Raw genomic sequence first — 20,253 nt, forward strand, 5'->3', positions numbered from 1 at the left:
ATGCAGCCAGGAGGAGATCCACCTTTTTCTTTGGGAGCACCACGGTGACAGGTCTCCTGCGGGCGCAGAGCCAGGCTGGCCCTATGGAGCCCTTGGAGCCACTCACCCGGTGGCCAGAGGTGCACAAGCTGCGTCAGAGGTGCTTGTGCGCAGCCGAGGGGGGCACAGGCACGGCTCCGGGGCGGGTGAACGGCACGGGGGTGAAAGCTGCGCTGCGGCCGCGCAGCTCTGCAAACAGGCGCTGCAGGGACACGGCGGGGCAGCGACCTGCGGGGCAACCCGCAGCCGCCCCACAGGAGCAGGGCAGAGTCCACACGAGGGGACACGGTGGCTATAGGGCTACTACCTCACCCAGAACAAGGAACGCCACCCACAGCCCTAGGCAGGGCAGGGGAGGGGAAGGAGGCTGATAGCCCCCAGCGCTGCGGCCCGGCCACCGGCTGCTGACGCAGGTCAGCCTGAGGGTGGAGGGTGAGAGAAGGATGGGCAGCAAAGCAGCTCCCCTCTGCAGGCCTGCGCAAGAATCCTAACCTGAGCAGCGCCTAAAACCTGAACCTTGCAGTCGCTTCCCTGGGGCTGCTGCTTTGGGGCAGGATAGCAGAGGTAGCAAATGTCTCCAAAAGTCTATTTTGGAGAGCAGCGCAGGGGATTTGGCATCACACTGCCCTAGGCATTGCTTAGCTAAACTCCCCCAGGCACGCACGCCTGCCTAACCTCCCAAAAGCACAGCCTGTGGGCATCTGCTATCAGTGGTGAGAAACCGGGGGCATGGGGAAGAGTACTCAAGCACAACTTTTCCAAAAGGCAGATGAGGTTATGGCATGACACGTTACCTTATGCCTCCCAGCATGGAGCATGAAGGGAGCCAACAGTTTATCTGGCAGAGCCCAGGTGTGTGTGCACAGCCATCACCAGAGCAACAGAGCAGTGCCACACAGGCTCCCTGACTTATGGTCATCCATGCACTGAGCTCCCTGTTCAGGGAGTCCAGCACCCCAAATCCTGCTCAGGTGCAGGCTGGGGATCTATCTGTCTGACCCTGGGCAGGCTTAGCCGTGTGAAATCACAGGTGAAATCACGACAGGCAGAGGTATGTGTGTGGACTATGACTCCAGCAGTACTGTAACCCATTCCTAGCAGTGCCTCCTGTAACGCTGCATTGCAGTGCAGTGGGACTGCATCCCACCCACACCCTGCAAGAGGTGGGTGATCTCCAGCCCAGGGTACCAAATCTTTTCTGTAGCCCTGCCCAGGAGCACAGGCAAGGAAGAGATATGGTGCATGGGGTCATTAGCCTGCCCTCTTCAAGGCCCACATCTGCACCCAGGAATCCAGAAGAGCTGGGCTGTTGCAGAGCTGCAGAGGTCAGGTCCAAGGTTCAGGCTCTCATATCAGCAGCTGTCAAAGAGGAAAAACTGGGGCAATGGCATTTCCAATGGCACTAGATGAAAGCCCTGATTAGTAGTGATTACTTCAAAAGCACTGTTGATTTAAGGAAAGACAGATCAAGTGTTATGAAACCCCCATGTGCTCTGCCTCAGTTTGTTCACAAATATGCCCACAGATCCCCAGAGTTTAGCACATGCAAAAAATGTGCTGTCTCACTGTCTCCTTCCTACACAGGAACAAATTTGGTGAAGCCTCTAAGGCAAGAAGAACAAGGAGCACACTCCTAAGCACATCGTTTAGAGCTGCAGCCCCCAAGTCAAGCTCCCTGGGCCAGGGCCAGCAACTCTGCAGAACAGCACAGAAGGAGAGTCACTGCCTTATGCCTGCAGGAGCTGAGATGCCTATAGTCTACCCTACCCCCAGCACCTTCCCTCCCATACCTATTATCACCTAGCCGTCACTGTCCTTCATCGCCATCCCTGCCTGGCCCACTTTCATGTATCTTCTCAATCTTTCTGCTGTCCAAGTCCTTTTCTCCCTCTGCTGCTGCAGCCTTCAGTACCAATTACCCATCCTTCGGACATCCCCTTGCTCTGCAGCTTCCTGGCAGCCTTTAGCAGCATCATTACTCATTCTTTCCTTTACAAACCATTGAAAGAAAAACCTTTCCACTGAGATGATCCAACTGTTTATTTGCTCTCCATCCTTCAGTTCTCTCCTCCTTTACTTAATTTTGGGAAGACTTTTCCCTTGCAGATTTACAGGCCCACTCCCCATAGCACAGTAGGCAGCTGGTGAGTAGCAGTTGGCAGCAGCAGGGCAAGAGACACCGGCACTCCCAGCGTGACACACACATCCAGCGTTACACACGCTTCCAACCAGATCTACTCAGTGACCAAACACCCAACTCACCTGAACCCAGTGCAGGTCTACCCCAGGCAAGCCGTCCCGTTCCACTGGACTCCAAGCAGGGTTTCCACTGAGTGTCAAAGAGAGACAGCAAGAGTTAAGACGAAGACTTCCCTCTCTCCTCCTCCCGTCCCTCCCCTCCACCAGCTCCCTCCACCAAACTAGCACCCAGCTCACATGTAGGTGGTTCAGTTGGTGGGACGATGGGAAGGGAGGTGCATCAGGGCAGCAGAACTTTCTCCCCAGCTCCATTACAACATACTGCTCTCCAGACCTTGAACTGTGGCCCTGACAGTAAAGCAAGAAAAGAAAGCAGCCATGGTCAGGCAGGGGGAAGGCCCAAAGTTTGCAAAGATCAATGCCAGCAGCCAGCAGAGTGACTCCAGGTCCTTCCAACCTCACAAGGAAGGAGCTTTCTCCTTTCAGACTCCACAGCATGGCCCAAGCTGGCTAACATGCACCCTTCACCAGCATGTTAGTGGGATAGCGGCATCCCTCAAATCATCCTGCAAATGCGCAGAATGGATCGTCTCCATCTCCAGGGACCACTACACTAAATCTTCTTCAGAAGCCAAGTTCAAGGCTCACCAACACCATCAAGCAGGTGGAACAAAAGGCAGAGAGCGGGTGGAGGTGGGATGTTTGTCCCAGGCTCATGCAGACCCCTCCAGGCCTGTGCCATGCACTGTGAATGCAAACACAGCTCCTAAGGACCGAGCTCTGTCAGCAGGGAGAGATACTGACAGAGTCTTTATTTTATGATGCCTGTACACTCACTAGAAGCAAGCAATCCCCCTGTGCCTTTGCCCTGGCAGCTTTCTCTGTATGCATCTCAGCCCAATGCACTATTCCAGAGCTTCTATGACCAATACCAGCAGTAGACATTCCCGTATTTCCTATTCCCTCAAGACAGTTCAGCTCAGATTTTATATCTAAAAATGTTATGTTAATTGCCATTACTGTTTTGTCTTTTGCTTTGCCTGTTGATATGCCTCCAAATTCCTACTGAACTTTTCCCACATCCATGTGGTCAAACCACAGCAGCACATGGGATGGAAGCTAGGACACATCCAGCACATGTTCCAAACTGCTCGCCTGTGTCAGAGCTCACCAGATGAGCATCCCCAGCACCCTCAGTGGGCAACACAGGAGCTGAATTCCCACATGGTGGAAGTGGTAGGTTTGTGTGCCTGTGTGCTTTATAGAGGTCATTTTTAATGTTGTCCCTCCATGGAATCCTCCATGGATGCCAGAAACCAGTGAAGCAGACCACGATAGAGCACACCGGATTGCCCTGGGGACAAGCGATGTTGGAGATGAGCGTGACATGAGTCACCCTTGTGCCTGGTGGGATCATCAGGATAAATCACTGATGCCGATGCTGGAAAAATGACTCCTTCTACTCTGGGGGAGTTATTTACTACCTCAGCTGACACTGGGGGCAGCCGGTCTGAGCTCACATTGCTGGGAAGTGCAAAGAGGGTGCAGAGCAGCTCAGGGTGGAAGTCCCCAGGGACAGGGAGTTCTGAGCCAGCCCAACTCTGCCCTAGAGGCCCTACTCAGGCAATGAGGCCAAGGGGGTAGAGGATTAATTCAGGATTAAACTTTCCAAACATGCCATTTTTGAAAGCCCTAGGCTTTCACCTACCTTCTGGGCTGGCTGACTGCATTGGTCCCATACCCAAAGAAATACAGTCTGATTCTTCCCTTGCATGGGTTGGGATCAACATCAGAGCAGGCAGACTCCATCTTCTGCCATTTGGGAGTCATCACTGAAGTCCTGAAAGACTACAAGGTGAACACCTTGTGCTGGCTACACAACACAGGCCCTGCGCTGCCTCTGTCCCTGCTAATGAAGGACAGTGCTGCTGCCCATCATGCCACAGAGGACTGGTGTGACCCAGCACAGCTGAGGAAAAGGTGCAGTAGAGGTTATCCAGATATGAAAAAGGGATTGAGATAAGCCTAGGTAAGCAGAGCTGACCTAAAAACTTGATTTATCTGCACTGAAGTGTTTTGCAGGAATATCACATTTTTTTTACAGAACTGTAGATGGGAAATGACCTGTGACATTAAGGTAAAAGAAGAAGAAAGTCAACCTAAATGAAAACTTCATCCAGCAATGCGCAAAAATCACTCTCCAGCAGGAAAAAAGTCTGCTATTTCTGTTTTTCAGCCCAGAAGGTACCAGAAGTTGCACTCAGGCTTCAGAGAGCCCCACCAGGCAATAATTCAGTGCTTTCAAATCCTGCTGCGGGTATGAGGCACCTTTATCCCACTGCAGCTGCCTCCACATGAGGGATTGCACTGGTGTGATGGCTCAGAGTGAAACCCAGAAGTCACCTTCTGACCAGCTCAGCTGTGGGGGTATGGACTCTGTTCAGTCTCATCTGGGGGGAAGGCAAGGGAAGGGGTGACACATCCCTGACCACTGACTGCCACCTTCACTGGCAGAGACAGCTCCTGAGCAGGCACCATGGGCTGCACAGCTGTGTAGGTAGGACAGGGCTGCTGAAGGACATGGCAATCCCACTGCAGGTCTCCCCACAGCACAGCATCCTCCTTTGCCATTTTCCCAGGCAGAGGCAGGTTCCCACAGGGGCTAACAGAGGGACTATAAGGCAGGATGCAGAGTTGCAAGCAAGCCCAAGGAGAGGAGCCACAGCCTCAGCCGGCACAGGGAATGAGCTCTGGGAACTTGCCTCCCTTTTTGCCTTCCCTTTTCTTTCCTCGGAGTGCATGTTGGGTTTTCCCATTATTTGGGTCTCCCAAGTGTCCTTGCTTGTCCAGACTAATGCAACCCTTTGACTCCTTTGCTAACAGAACTAAAGAAATGCTGGTTCTCCCATGGGCACAGCACCACCGCTTCTTTGGTTGGGAACTTGCCTTGCTGATTAAATGCTGTGCTTGCAGAGGAGTTTCCCCTAGGCATTCATATTATTTATATTTTATGTTTATGGCTAATTTCTGCTTAAGTAAGCCTGTGACTTCCTATGGCAGTTTCACCATAACTGATCACAAGCGAATATCACTTAAGTAACAAGCACCAGAGAGGCCCCACAGAACCATGATGGGCTCTGGCAGCTGCAGCACCGATCCTGGAGAGGAGGAGGCTTAAGGACCCTCCACCTTTGGAAGTACAGACAGGGTGAGACGTCCGCTATCCCACAGCATCCCTGGTGGAGGAGAGGATGAGACAAGGGCAAATGGCTTAGGACCCCACTGGGCAATAAAAGCGGTCAGGAGGGGGAATTAGCAATTCTGGGGAGATATCTGTGGTCTAACAGCCTCTCCGAGTCTAAAAGCAATGTTTGCTGTTGATCAGACACCAAGGAGGACTGCAGAAAAAAGGCAGTACATGGGTACACACCTGTTTACTCCTTCTTTCCCTCCCTCCTTCCTCAGGGCAGCTGAGCCCGTCAACATAGGCCATTTGCTGTAATAGCAAATCCCACCAATGCAGAAGGCACAAGGATGCAAAGGACAAGTTCAGTCAGCAGGGAGAGAGAGGCGCAATGTTGCTGTCCAAAGGGATGCAACTAAAGACAGGTCAGATGGAGAAGGGGATAACCAAGTCACTGGTAACTTCTAAGGAGTAACAACTTCCTGAATCCATCTTAGTGCTCCCCCAACACGCTTCCCTTATCTGCACCATGCAGATCCCCATCCTGCAGGCTGCTGACCACATGAGCAGATGAGGGCTCAGCCAAACATCCTGCTCTGATATACTCATTTTCACTGGTCTGTAAGACACGCTTCCACCTTTCTTGTCAGTGAAATGTGCAACATGACCCACACTGCATGATTCTTCAATAGCCACAGAATACTGTCTTGTATACCATTAGTGGCAAAAGGAGAAGGACCTCTCAAGGTTTCTGGCTGAACGTGCTGGGAGCACCAGGGTTTGGGATGTTCCCCATGGCAGCAGATGCATCCTGCTCCACAGCTCTCTCTCCTGCCCTATGTGGACATTTCTGTCCATGGAGGAAGACGGCAGGGTCAACAGTACCTATGCCCAGTCAGGGGGCTGAGACTCTTCCCCAGGCACCACTGATGTAAGCACTGCAATATGGGAAAAGCAGAGCCTGGTTTTCATGGACACATGGACAGAAAGCTCAGTCATCCTTTCAAGTACTAACGACCTGGGACTTCTTTAGTTTTATGTCAACTTCTCATTTGAAATAAACCAAAACAAACCCAACCTGTGAAAAATTTTGTGTCGCTGTTCTCATCCCTATTTTCATGAAAATAAGGAGTTGAATCCTCAGGTTAAGTTGCAGATTTTAGAGTTTGAAGCTCAGAAATCTCCAGCAACGACACATCTCCTCTCTAAAGGACATCAGATCTGCAAGAGCCTTCCACAGACTGCAAGAGGAGGAGTACTCTGGGCTTATCTTGAATGCAAGGAAAATCCCTTTCAAGGTATTCCAAATCATGACAAATCACCTATTCCCAAATCCACCACATTCTTTTTTTTTCACCAAAGTCCCCTCTAATTATGGAGTCTTAAAAAGTGCTGTGAGAAATATCACATCTGTAAGTTTCAAATATATTAATTGTAGATTTAGTCCATCAACCTTCTCAAGGAGCAATACAGAATATACTTAATTCATATTTCAAGCCAGGTGGCACAGGTCCCAGTACTTTATCTTCCAGTACTTAAAGTCCTATCCAGTATCTTAAAGTCCTATCAGAAATAAGACTTTTATTTAAGTATACCCAGCAAAACCTTTATTTTCTTGCTTATCTGACCTGCCTAGCTCATCTGAAGCTTTTCAGCAATTGGGCCACGTAGGAACACAGGCCTGGGAGGTTTCCTGACTCATACATAACCAGATCGATAAACCCCATGCCCAATTGGCTGGACACCAGACTATTCTGAAACTAAACCAGACATGAGCCTTTCAGCAGACTATCACTTTGCCTAGACGCAGCTGAGCAGACTTTCTACATCAGCCATATTTGGGAGATAGCTGTGGACAATTAGTATTTTCTATTAGGGTTATATCTTCCCAGCGGGCTATACCTCTCATAGATATTACTGGAAAATTAAAGTATAATTCTGTTTAAGGTTAGAATTACATGAATAAAAATTTCTGTTGCTGGAGCTCCTAATATGATTCACACAAAAATCCAGAAGAAAAAAAAACCTTCTGTATTGAACTCCATTCACTTAATTCCTACCAGCCAGTACCACAGGGGAGGTGCAGGACTGACAGCAGGGGTTCACTCATGGTTGCGCACACACCCTAGAAACCAACCTGCCCCAGTGGAAAACATGCTGGGAAAAGGGAATACAGGCTGGCAATAAGAAGAGCCAGTGAAGCCCCAGAGGACCACAGATCAGTGGGATATCCCTCCTGGATGTTAAACCTTCACCGTCACAAATCCTCCCAGCAGCAAACCCCTCAGTACGTGGTGCTCATCAGAGTTCCACAGTCTCCAGAAGTGAAGGTTCATACCCCTTTCCACCATCAACCTGTTTTCCATCTTAAGCCACCGGACTCCAACATTAAACTGGGGAAAACTGAGCCCAAGAACTTTGCATTGCCTAGAGGTCTCAACCAGTGGATGCCACAGCCAGGGACACAAACCCCTGTTGGATACAGCTGACTGCAGAGAGAAGAAAACCTCAACGGGACAAGGAGAGAGGGGGAATAGGAATGGCCGGGTCACGGCTACCCATGGGAAGATTTCACCCCTGCCTAAGGCTAGTGAATGGGCAAATCCCGACCGTGCGAGCAGAGCCCGCGGCTCGGAGCCCCTTCCGAAGGGGCGATCTGGTCCGGTCGCGGCGGTAGGTTAGGTCCTGGGGCCACCTTGTGGCTAACTAAAGCGCGGGCTGCTTTAATTCTCCTCTTCCCGCAGCACCAGGAGCCGTGGCACGCTGCCCACCCGTGTCCGTGTGCGCTTCGGGAAGCCGAGAGCCTGCCGGCCACTCGCTCAGCTCCCCAGCTTTCCTCAGGGCTTCCTGGGAGCCACCCAGCTTCCCGGGGTTAGTTGTCCTCTGGCTGCCCTCCTCGGATGCTGGGGCTACAGCACTTAAAACACAAGCTCTTTGATTTTTGTATTGTTTTTTACCCAAACAGTCTGAAAGCAAGGGGCCCTGTGTATAGAGATAACATGCAGATCCTGCTTCAACAACGCAGCTCTTCCTCTGTAGGCAGGAAAACCAAAACGGCTGGCTCTAGAGCACCTGGAAGGCAGTCAGCACAAAAAAAAAAAGACCTAGACCTGCAGAGAGGAGGGAGAGTTTCCCCATGAGCCTTCACCTGCATGAAGAAAACACAAACCCACATAGGAGCAGCCCAGTGACTCCTCACCCAGATGACTGTTTTGGCTGGCGTGGCTCCAGCAGAAGGTGGCATTGCACTCACCACTTCATCCAGGTACCCAGGCCTAACACATGCAGGGGCCTTCAAACTAGTGTTCCGTGTTTCCTCCCTATCCTAACCGATCTTCCTCTCCTCTGGCCACCCTCCTGTACTGATGTGCCACCGCAACAGAGCCAGACCTGAATGCCCAGCACAGCCCCATTAACACACATCCTGCCTAATATGCCTTGAGCAAGGGATGCTGGTGAGACAAAACTGAGACAGAACAGATCTAGAGGGGAAAAACAAGGATTTAATGGAATGAATGGAGAAGCTCCCAAAGTCCACACCAGAGCCACACCTCTGAGACTCTCTGACACTCTCCACTCCAGGATCAGTTCTTCCTTTCTGCCCACCAGCAGGCTGGGAATGCTCAGGAACACCAGTGCTTGATCTGCTCCTTCAGAGCCCTCTACAGGGAGAGGATTAAGGTGCATTGCTAGCTCCACACAGACCATCTCCATGGCAGCCTCTTCCTCAGCCCTTTGAATCTTCCAGAGAAGGGATCCCAGCCCAGAAATCCCTCTCTCCTCGGCAAGTGAAGAATCCTTGCATTATCCAGCAGGTGGTAAAGGCTGTAGAGAAACCACCCTGGGGGAAGAGAGGGAGAGCCCCACTGGTCCTAGCAATGAGATTCGAGCTCTGTCAACATCAGGAGGTCAGCTCTGGTGGAGGGAAGGGGCTGTCTCACGCCTGGCCTGGAAGACAAGTCCTCAAGTGGGCAGGTGAGTTGGTGGAGCCTCTGGAAGGCAAAGACAGGCATTGAACACAGCTGCAAGGACAAAAGGTCCTTAGCCCTCCCTTCCAGCCACGGGTATCATCTAGACAGCCAGGTAAGGCTGCAGGGCTGGTCCCTAAATGCCAGAGATGTCCCAAATAAGGACTGTCAGCACTACAGAAACTTGGGGGGATAAACTCATCTTCTAACCAGTCACTTCTCCCAGGACAAGCACTGAGGTTGTGAGATACCTGAGACACATTAGGAAACTGTTCTCCATTTACTTCAGGCCAGGGCTTGAAAGCAGTCCAAAGAAAGGCTGGTGCCCAAATAGGTCCCAGTCATCCCCTCCATCAGCACAGACTACAAAGGGAAACCCTGTGCACATAGGTTTGACTTCAGCCAGGACAGCAATTGCATAAGGAGCTACCTGCTACACCATGCAGCGTGGCCCTTGCCATGCCCCTGCAGCTGTGCCCCCTCCTCCCTGTCTGTGCTGGATGCAGAGGTGAGGGGCCCATTGCTATCACGACCCATTCCTGAGCCTTTGAAGGAGGCAGAGAATGGGTGGGATCCTGGGGGTTCAGGACTGTGTGAAACCTCCCCGTGAAACTGTGAGCCATGCCAGGGATGTGGTGCCTGCCTGGAGCTACATCTGGTTTGCCAGCTCCCTGGCCTCCCAGTGCACATCGAGGGCAGCCAGCAATGGCTCACAGCAGCTCTGGGAGCCGGGCAGCCCCAGGACACTGAGGCTGCAATGGAAACTCCAAACTCCTGGTGATCCATCCCCTATGACCTTAGCACAGACTGGGGAACCCAGCTGCCCACAGTGCTCATGGGATCTGGAACTTCCCCAGAGCAAGTCCTCAAGCCTCAGTCAAGGGCAGCCACCAGGCTGACTCAAGGCACTGGAGATCAACTTTACCCTCTCCATCTAATGAACATTTTCCTAATGGTACTTGCAAAGAGACAGAAGCAATAAGCAAAGGGTGCCAAGAGGCAACGGCCAGCTTGGAGCAGTCATTCAGCCAGGCAGAACTTAAAAAACCAAGTCTGTTATAGCATTGCACTCATTAAATTGGTTTATTCTAGACTCCCTGCTAATTAACCTGCCACATATAGATTATTCCCCTGCAAGTCTGGACTTCAACACAGAAGCAGAGCCCATGCCCTGATCCCAGATCACCAGCCTCACCTCTCTGAGGGAGCCTTTGATGGTGGAGAGCTTGTAGACTATCCAGAGAGGGATGCACACCATGGAGGAGAGGGCCAACAGCCAGCCCAGGGTGTCTCCCCACCATGGGTACACATACTTCTTGTTGTAGGTCAGTGGGGTGTATTTGATCAGAGAAAACAGGAAAGTTGCCTGGAGAGATAGAAGAGACCAAGAGAAAAAGAGCAAGAAAATCAACACCATGAGCCAAGGGAGATCCTGGTGAGCCCATGCCTGCACAGAGCCCCATGCTAACAAAGAGCTCCCCAGGACAGCAACAGAGGAGACACCAGTCAAGCAAGCTTTGCTGGGAGAGCCCCATATGCAGCACTGGGCATGGCAGCAAGAAGCTCCCCCCCCCAACACCTCTATCACTACTGAGGTGGACCCCTCTCCCCATTGTTTAGCTCCACACCTGGCCACCAAAGCCACACACAGAACAAGAGGTTCCCATAGTACAAGTCACATAACCCTGTATACATATTCACATCTCTCCGTATATGTATGGGTATCTACACCACAGAGGCACTCAGCTCTGCCCATGTTCTTCCCATAGCTCGTCTTCCTGCGGGCCCTCACCATGCAGACTGCCGGCGTGATGAAAAGCCAGCAGTATTTGATGACAGGCCATGGCCGGTAGCCGATCATATCTTCAATGTTATCATAGAAACGCTCAGCACCTGAAGGAGACAGGAAAGAGGCTTTGCTGCTACCAAGGGAGGAGGACATGTCTGATGTCCTGCTTCACCACTGTTTGGGTGCTCCCCGGAAGATGAGGCGGTACCTCATAGCCAACAGCCCTGCTGGGGACCTCGCCGGGAGTGCGATCAGCTTCAGTCTTCGTCCTGGAGGAACATCATCCTGCCCCAGAACAGCCCAATAGGTCAGCAGGACCAAGCTCTTAGTGACATGGTTTAGTGTTGGAGTTGGCTGTCGTGGGGTAAAGTTTGTTCTTGATGACCTTAAAGGTATTTTCCATTCTTGTTGATTTTATGATTCTATGATCTCCCAGTCTGGGACCTGAACCCAGGGTTTACCCATCCCTTGTGAATGTTAAGGCTGACAGAGAGCACTTAAAAACGTTTGACTGTCTCAGACTCCTATATACACAGGCTGGGAAAAGTTTCCCCAGACAGCTCCAAGTCCTCAAGAAAGGAGGGCCTTAAAAGCAGGGACATGTAGGAACACAGTGGGGATATCTGCCAAGTAGATTCCCCAGGGCATTGATGTGAGGAAGCCCCCACCAGCTGAGTCCAGGGACATCAAAGCAAGGGTTTAGAGGTCTGCCTTGCACTATGAAGCAATTGCCAAGATGAGCGAGAGACCGGCATTGTGAGGATGAACCGATCAGAGCCTGAGAGATGAGAGCTGGGGACACCCCGTAGTTGATACTCACCATAGACCCAGGCGATGCAGAGAGTCTCGAAGATGGCCACAAAGAGCAGGCACATGCCACTGGCAGCATAGTAATCAAAGAGCTGGAAGACATACATCCCACCCTGGGAAGGGCCAAGTGGGCAGCCAGGTGAGAGAAGGAGGGAAGGAGAGAAGGGAGAGGAATCAGGCACAGGCAAAAGAGCTCCAGCAACAGCAGGAAACAAACTCAGCATCTTCCCCAGAGCTGGAGGCACCTTCCTCTCTCTGCTGTGGGCTTTTAGCCAACAGCAAAGGCCATGTCCCTTGTGCTTAAGGACTGATGGAGACATGCAGCTGCCCTGCTCTCAGGAGTCTCTGCAACCCTTCATTCCAGGGCAGGTTTGGCTTGTGTGAAGATAAATCTATAACCAAAACATGGGCTGCACAGAGCTCCAATTGTCAGTCTTAGCTGGAGAAGTGTCAGGACTGTGGCTGGCATAAGGGGTGATGACTGGAAGGGAAAATGCGAACTCCACAGGGAAGAACTGGCAGCCTTCTCCTGACATTATGCAGCAGGATGGGCCTCACAACCAAGCTCTTGGCCCCAGCATGACCCCACCACCCACTGAGTGCTGCCACTCTACTGGGGGCACCCAGGCCTAGCAAGCACCGCACAGTGGGTCTGAGCCCAACATACCTCTGTGAGCATCACCAACCCGACCAGATAGGAGAGGACGGAGACCATCAGGATGAGGGTCTCACGGCGGTTCTTCTTGCGGAAGATGGTGGGGTACATGTCCACGAGAGCTGTGACGAGGCTCTCCACACAGACAAACTGCAAAGAGCAAAGATCTCACCTCCATCAGCCCATCCTGACTGGCTCCCCAGCCCCACTGCCCTTCCTCTGCCAAGCTCAAGCCTGTCCTGAAGAGATAGTGGCTTCTGTCTGGCAGGGAATTGCCCTCCACCTGTGCCTTTACCTGGCTGTCCAGTCCCAGCAAAACAACCATCAGGAAGAAGAAGCACGCCCAGAGTGGAGAGAAGGGCAGCATGACCACAGCCCGAGGGTAGGCGATGAATGCCAAGCCAGGCCCTGCAGGGAAAAGGGAGATGGAGGAGCCCAGTGGGAAGGGAGGGACAGGGGACACAGCAAGCTCTGGCTGAATCACTGCGGCAAGGGCTGGGAGCCAGGGAAAGCCTCTGAGCACAGCACAAGCCTGGGCACATGCCATGCAGGCACCTCACAACCCCACCAAGAGACAGAAGCTGCCTGACCCTAACCCAGCTTATATTAACCTCAAGCCACAGCCATTGCAATGACTGTGCATTCACTTCTCCCTGATTTTTGGAAGCAGAGAGCAGAGCTGCCTCCCAGGATGGGAACCCTGCAGGCATGCCCCTGTCACTGGGGTGTCAAGTGGCAGCACCCCACAGCCCCATCAAAGCATGGTCCCCACTCACCTGACTCAGCCACCTCAGCAATGGGCACACCTTGCTCCCCTGCCATGAAGCCCAGGATGGAGAAGATGGCAAAGCCGGCCACAAAGCTGGTGCCACTGTTGAGGAAGCAGAGGGCCACGCAGTCCCTAGGAAGACAAGGCACAGCATCAGACAGGTAAAGGCGCAGGTATGACCCACACCCCATGGCAGCCCCCCCAGGGCAGCACCCAGCCACTGTGCCCACAGCAGGGCCTCTCTCCCAGCATCCCCACAGCTCAGCTCAGCACCAGGAGCTGCCCCAGGGTGGGCAACACAGCAGGAACCCCAAGGAAAACCTTCTCCAAGGACAGCATAAAGGTGCATTCCTCACCTAAACTTCTGGGTCATGAAATAATCATGCTACACATCTACATGCCTGATGCTTTTCTTTCTCCTCTCTCCTGTAGCGGAGTACCAGAGATTATGCTTGTCTGCAAAGGGGACATGCTTTTTCCTTAATAGATTTCTCAGACTAGTTACAATCTTCTTGGTTCTCAACACTTCTATATATTTCCTGGTCCTTGCATTATGAGAAAAAGATTAATAGAGACATCCAATGTATTTTCTCTGATCTATTCCCTTTTGTCTTTGTTTTCATCTCGCTCTCATCCATCTACTCTTTAAACTAAACATCTCTTATCTATCCAATTCCTTTTCACGCTCCAGTCTCCCTAGTCCTCTTGCGACTGCAACCCTGGGGACAACAATAACATTTGCAGCATCTTTTTGAGACGTTTTGAACCAAACTGAACACACCCCTCCCGGCATTTCATGGCCTGCTCTGATTTTATTAAATGCTACGCTGCAAATCCAGTGTGATTTTCCATGCCAGTCTTTAGGCACTGAGAATTTCTGGGGCTTCATGCTCCTCCCTGCATGTTAACCAGATCTGTTCATGGTCTGCAACCATTTCTAGAGAGACAGTGCAGTTCACACAGAGCCTCTACGCCATACAAATTCACATTATTCCTTCCTAAGTACAGCTCTTTGCATTGTCCAGGGCTGCTGCGCAGCACCTAACAACATTGCTCTGCCTTTGCGCTTGGTTTCTAAGGCAGGAGAGACTGATGGGGATGGGGGATGCAAGTCCCCATGCATCTCCCGGCTGGTAAAGAAAGTCATGCTCTATCAAGCTCAGCTTACCCAAAGGGAAGCCTGTGTCAGAGCCTCATTTCTCAGGTGGCTATAAACTGTCTGCTCTCCACTCAAATTATATCCTTAGCCATTTTATGCAAATTCCCATTTATTTCAAATAGTTTTTCCTTCCTGGTGTTTCCCCCTCTTTTCCCTGATGTATGCATGACAGGACAAACCCTCCTTGGAAAGGCATGTGCTGGAAGGTGCTCTCCAGTCACCTGGCAGGTGGGCTGTTGTGATGGAGGGTAACACACAGGGAGAGGCCAGAGCAAATTGGTCTATTCAGATTTTCACCTGAAAGTAATCCAGGGAGCTCCTACTGTCCCAGAAAGAGAGAAACAGTCTGTGCTATTTGGTGCCATCATGGACTGCTGCCATACAAACAACAGCCCCTCCTGCACACATCCTTTTCTCTTCCTGGTCACCAAAGGCTACATCTGGCCTGGGGTGAGTGGGGCACCATGCTGGTGTCCCTTTGTCCTGTTAAAACTTGGTCATGTCTTCCTATGCAAACCAAGGCTGCAGAGCACAAGACCAACTCATTAGAGCTGGACCCATGCCTGGGAACAAGCTGGTGGAGGTTTAACACCAAAATTAATAATAAATTCCCTAGCAAAGCCAAACAGCATAAAGGGTCTGTGTGTGATCAGATATCTCTCCCTCTTCTATAGGATCTCCCAGCTGCAGTTATAGAACCTCTTTACAGTCTTGCTGCTAAGGAGCCCGTCATCATCTCCGTGCTACACATGTAGACTGGATACGAAAAGGTCTAGTGCTCTAGAACATCCAATAGGCCATTGCTGCATGGAGGCACATCCATTATTTCTTCTTTTCCTACAACTTTTTTCTCTTAAAATTGCATCTGGGAGAAGGGACATGAAAAGGAAGAAGAGTCCCAGCCCAACCACTGTCGAAGAGGCTTCCCTACAACAGGAGTGAACTTCTAAGGTGAAGACACCAAGCAAAGACCATGTAGCCAGTGGTCTGCCTGGACCTTCCATGGCAACAACCACAGTTTCAAATTTAAAAGTTAGGAGGAGAACCCAGTGTCAGTAGCAACAGTCAGTAGAGAAAGGGTGGGAAGGGAGGTAGGTAGTTTTACCCAGAGGTGACCTCTTCCACTCACACTAGCCTTTTACCCCAGGGGATGCAGCTCCAGATGCTGGATGCATCTACAGCAAAATGAGTTTATTTTCACCTGCCCACTTCAACTTGACAGCCTGATTCTACCTGGCAACCTAGCCCATCTCTGATCAAGGGCACTCCAGCACAGAGAGAGTACACAAGAAACAGAACTCCTATTTTCAGACTCACATGTAGGCCATAGATAGCACACAGGAACCCAGAGCACTCACAGCTGTGCAAGACATTAGGTTGAAATGAACCTAGGAAGGATAAATCACAAGGTGAAAGGATCTAGAGCCATTAGATCTCACAGCTCTGCTTCTCCTATGGCTACTCATGCACTGCATAATAGGGGAGGTTGTGGTGTGGGCTGGGGTCACAAAGCTAGTGAAGAGAATCTGACTTTGCTGGGTCTCAGAAGGTGTGGAAGAGGGAAATTGTCATCCATGGCATGGACAGAATGTTCCCTTGGGTAGAAAGGAGAGAGAAAGAAAAAGTTTTCTTATGCCTTGAGTAGAAGCAGAAAACAGAGCACTTCACAAGGCCAGTAGCCTCCAGCAGTTCACCAGGCTGTGTACACTGATGTTCAGGGAGGGGAAGGCTCTAGGCAGCAGAGCCATGCTCCAGTTACCTGTAGCAGTTGTTATGGTATTTGTTATAGCTGCCCAGAGCTGTCAGGCATCCCAGACAAATTGCATACGAAAAGAAGATTTGAGTGCCTGCGTCCATCCAGACCTGCAAGGGAGACGCAAACACAGGTGAGAAGACAAGGCCAGCACAGAGCAGAGCACTGACGCTGCAGGGATGCAAAGAGGCAGAGCTGTCATAACCAGTAGAATGGCCAGTGATGAGGAGGTCAGCAAAACGCAGCATTTACACAAGCCTTTTCCAGGGGCAGGTTATACAGTGCCAGGAATTACAGTGCTCAGGGAAGCACCCAGCAGGTGCTAAGAGTGCCAAAGGGAAGGGATGCACCAGGACCCTTGCAAACACAGAGCTCTTCATCATCATCTCTTTCTTCCTTGGACAGATATGCAGAGCACTGTGCCTCATGGCAGCAAAAGACCAGATGAATGCTTCCCCTTGAGAGACAAAGGAGCTGTCTGCTAGCAGAGGAAAGGAGCTTGATTTGGGCAAGCGTCTTCCGCTGGGTGCCATGGGTCCATACAGCTTCTTGTAGTGCCCCTTCTCTCCAAGACCTAATTTAAAGGTCCCCAAACTTAAAAGAAAGTTAACTGGGGAGGAGGAGAGGAGTACTAGAAATAAACAGAGCTGTTTGCAAAAGACAGCTCCTAAAAACATTACAAGAATGCTGTTAGTCCCGTGAGGCACCTCTGAACTCTGCTTCACTCTCACTGTCAATAATACATCCCCATGCTCCAAGGCTGACATTTGTCAATGCCAAATTTGATCTGAAAGCCCAGCTGTGTGCAGTCACCAATGCAACCACTGCCACTGCCCTCTGCAGAGAGCAGCAAAAGCAGGAACTAACAGTGAGGAATGAAGCAATGACAAAGATTATTAATTAAACCCTCTGCTTTCTAAGACTTTTGTTCCTAAGGGGTTTATAAAATAGAGGTAAGATGATGATTCAACCGATGCTGAAGGGTAGCCAAATTCTAGAGACAAAAGAGAAGCTAGTCAGGAAAGAAAAGCAGAAGAGAATTTCTTTAATGACAACTTCAATGAGAGAAGTCTCAATTTGGCTCTGCTACTCACTGAGTAGCAGTGCTGGCGAGCCCTTGGACAGACACCAACCTTGCCTCAGGATGCCCTCTGAGAAGAACAGAAGTCAGTGGAAAGGACCACAGTGGGTTTGATGACTCCAAATCACAACCGTACCGGTCAGCCAAGACCTCATGTCCTGAGGAAATGGGCAGCTGGACAACATCTGCACAAGCACCCCTGGCTGCTCAGGCCACCCTCACCAATGTATGGTTCTACTCTTCCTCTTCCATACTTACCAAAGAGCAATTCCTAGGCTGATGGGCCTTACAAAGGGATGTTACGATCCCCTTGGCTGTGATTTTCTGGAGGAAATTCTGGTTTTAGCTCAAGTGACAGCCACACAGAATGAATCCTCACCCTAGTCAGTGTGGCAATTGGGTGAAATTGCTGTCCCTGACTGCCCTGCAAGCAACTCGGCTAATTTCAGCCCCACCACCTTCTCTTCAGCCTATGGAAATTCTGCTCACGATTTCACAGGGAGTCAGATCAAATCTCTGATTTGTAGCATAAAAAGGGATAGATGATGAGGTGGGACTGGGACAGCTAGTTTGAGGCATTAGGACATTATAAAAGTAATTAACTTAAGTGTACTTTATTCTCTCTGGAGGAGCTGCATGGGGAGATGGGTTTATTTTTGCATTTTTGTTCATTTTTGCATTTCAAAAATATTAGGAAAAAAACCATAATCAAAGCCCTTTTTATAATTGATTCCTAAAGCATCGCTGTGCTTGGGGGCAGTAAGGGCATAGGCTTCATTTTTCAGCTATTTTGTAGGCACAACAAGGCGCTGGACCCATTGACACCTTTGCATCAATAATTTAAGCATTTTTGCGCAGATTGGGGTGAAATGTTTTCCTAGGTTTACTTTTCATTTTCCTGTTCATTGCTAGAGCTTTGGTTTTTCATCAAATTCAACCTCAAATAACATCTGCTCATGCATTTTGGAGCCCTTAAAGTTCAACTTGTGAAGATAAGACTTTTGCCATCAAAACGTTATCCTTGCCATAACACTGGACCTAGTGGACAATTTTCAACCAGATTTAACCTTAAGGATACCAACTACCTATGAATTTCACAACATCCAGGAAACAGGAAAAAGGCAGGAATTCAGCATCTCCGCTGGGCATAAAGCTATGGGAAGAAAGACTCAACCAGTGCTAAATATCAGATAAATCACACAACCAAGAGATCAGGGGCAGGAAAAGAATGAATGCTTTTCCAGCCATAGTAGAAGCCAAATATCAAGACACCAAGGTTCAATAGCTCTTGTATCTCATGAAGTGGGTCATTTCTAAAGCCCAGTGATACCCTTGACTGTATAGCAGAGACCTGCGTGGGGTCTGTGGGCTCCCCTCTCCACTGCCTGCCCTGCCCAACACAACACCGTTGGGTGCACACTGGCCTGTGTGGGAAATCACCCCAAAGTGTTGACACCTCAGGGATTACAGGACCCACCTTTGCGTATACTCCCTTTGAAGCAAGGCAGCCTGTGACTGCAGCTGTAAATAAAGCTAAACCTGGCTTGCAGAGCTTATGATCGTATTTAGTCAGCATAACTGTAAGCACCAGTTATGCTGCATGCACTTTATTTCCCATTTTAAAAGGTTACTGCAGCTCTTGGGCAAAAGACCAAGCCACCTTTGCATCCTTGCCACTTGCCAACCCCCCCCCCCCCCCGCCCCGGGCAGTTCCCAAACTGCTTAGGGCCAATGGACTGCAACAACTGATGCTGAGAGTGCTCCTGGCCCACCAGTGGCAGCCCATCCCAGGACTCCAGGATCACTGGGGTTGGAAGGAGCCTCAGTCTGTCTGTGGTCCAGCCTCATCCTTGAGCCTCTCATAAGAAGCACTGCCCATTGGCTCCATGGGCTCACAGGGGCTACACAGACCACTCTGGAAAGCAGCAACCAAAACCTTTCCCTCCCACCTGCTGCCTGTGCTCATTTCTCTCTGTGCAGTGACTCAGTGAAATGGGTTTTCAGCCTTTCCAAGACTCCCCCTTTCCCTCCTGTGCTGCTGATCAACAGCCTCTCACTATTTTAATATTCCCACTCTGACTAAAGAGGCTTTCTGGGGTCAGGCAGCGCTCTCTTTCCCCTGCAGATAAAAGTGTGCCGCTGTTCTTTAGCCACCGCCCCCAAAGAGACTGGTAAAGCTTATCCTGTTCAGATTTTGCTGGCACGTTGGCAGCAGGGGTATTTTGATTTGATTGCTGTCTGCAGTTCTCTAAGCCACCCGGTATATTTAATTCATAATTCAATTTCCTTGAACATGTTGTTTACACCAGTTTGTAATAACCGCCTACTCTCTGCTTTTAGTCAAAGCCTTCACACCTGAGCTGCAGTTATCCGAGATGGTTATGGCCTATAAGAGGACATATTCCTGCGCCCCTTAATTTTCTCAGCAATATTCACTTTATTACATGTACTAGAATTTAATAGCTCCCTGTACTGAAACAGATCCTTCCTTAGGAAGATCCCAGAGCACTTTCAAGTAACAATAAAGGCCATATTTGAGCAAAACGTTATTGAACCCCGGTGTATGCCGTACATCAAACACAGGTGCCATGTTGAGAAGCGCTAAACTGTCCCCATCAACAAGGAAAGATGATACAGCACAGAGTGGGTACATGCTGCGTGGAGAGCCACAGCTAGTGTAAAGCAAAGTAGAGTCAAAATCACCCAAGTATCAAGATGCAGTTCAACCAGCGTTTCTTTCACTCTCAGCATCACGTCTCACAAGTCAGACTGGGGTGCTGGCACACCCCACCAGCCACCCGCTGCACCACACAAACACATGGCTTCAGCCCAGCCTGAAAAGGGAGA

General features: G+C 50.5%; 2 protein-coding genes across 4 annotated transcripts in view; both read right to left on the minus strand.

The window, feature by feature from the left end:
• Positions 1-2,458, minus strand: part of SLC6A12 (solute carrier family 6 member 12) — a 37,788-nt gene extending 35,330 nt beyond the window's left edge. The window contains exon 1 of the mRNA XM_062616584.1: positions 2,302-2,458. The gene's annotated coding sequence lies outside the window, so the exon portion shown is untranslated. The remainder of the gene's footprint in view (positions 1-2,301) is intronic.
• The window catches only part of LOC134162592 (sodium- and chloride-dependent GABA transporter 2), a 72,824-nt gene that overhangs the window by 32,893 nt on the left and 19,678 nt on the right, over positions 1-20,253 (minus strand). For 2 of the 3 annotated variants that reach the window (XM_062616580.1, XM_062616583.1), the window contains exons 8-15: positions 16,332-16,435; positions 13,421-13,545; positions 12,940-13,052; positions 12,657-12,794; positions 12,000-12,102; positions 11,183-11,283; positions 10,586-10,756; positions 8,906-9,414 (exon numbers count right to left, since the gene is read on the minus strand). In XM_062616580.1, coding sequence (XP_062472564.1) covers positions 9,295-9,414; positions 10,586-10,756; positions 11,183-11,283; positions 12,000-12,102; positions 12,657-12,794; positions 12,940-13,052; positions 13,421-13,545; positions 16,332-16,435 — 975 coding nt within the window. In that variant the 3' untranslated portion in view covers positions 8,906-9,294. Of the gene's footprint in view, positions 1-8,905; positions 9,415-10,585; positions 10,757-11,182; positions 11,284-11,999; positions 12,103-12,656; positions 12,795-12,939; positions 13,053-13,420; positions 13,546-16,331; positions 16,436-20,253 lie in introns of those variants that run through there. The other variant, XM_062616581.1, reaches the window with a different exon arrangement.

This window comes from Pezoporus occidentalis, unplaced genomic scaffold (assembly GCF_034315485.1).
Source record: "Pezoporus occidentalis ecotype Australia unplaced genomic scaffold, CSIRO_AGI_Poc_V1 ctg19, whole genome shotgun sequence".
In the NCBI taxonomy this organism is placed as follows: Eukaryota; Metazoa; Chordata; class Aves; order Psittaciformes; family Psittacidae; genus Pezoporus; species Pezoporus occidentalis.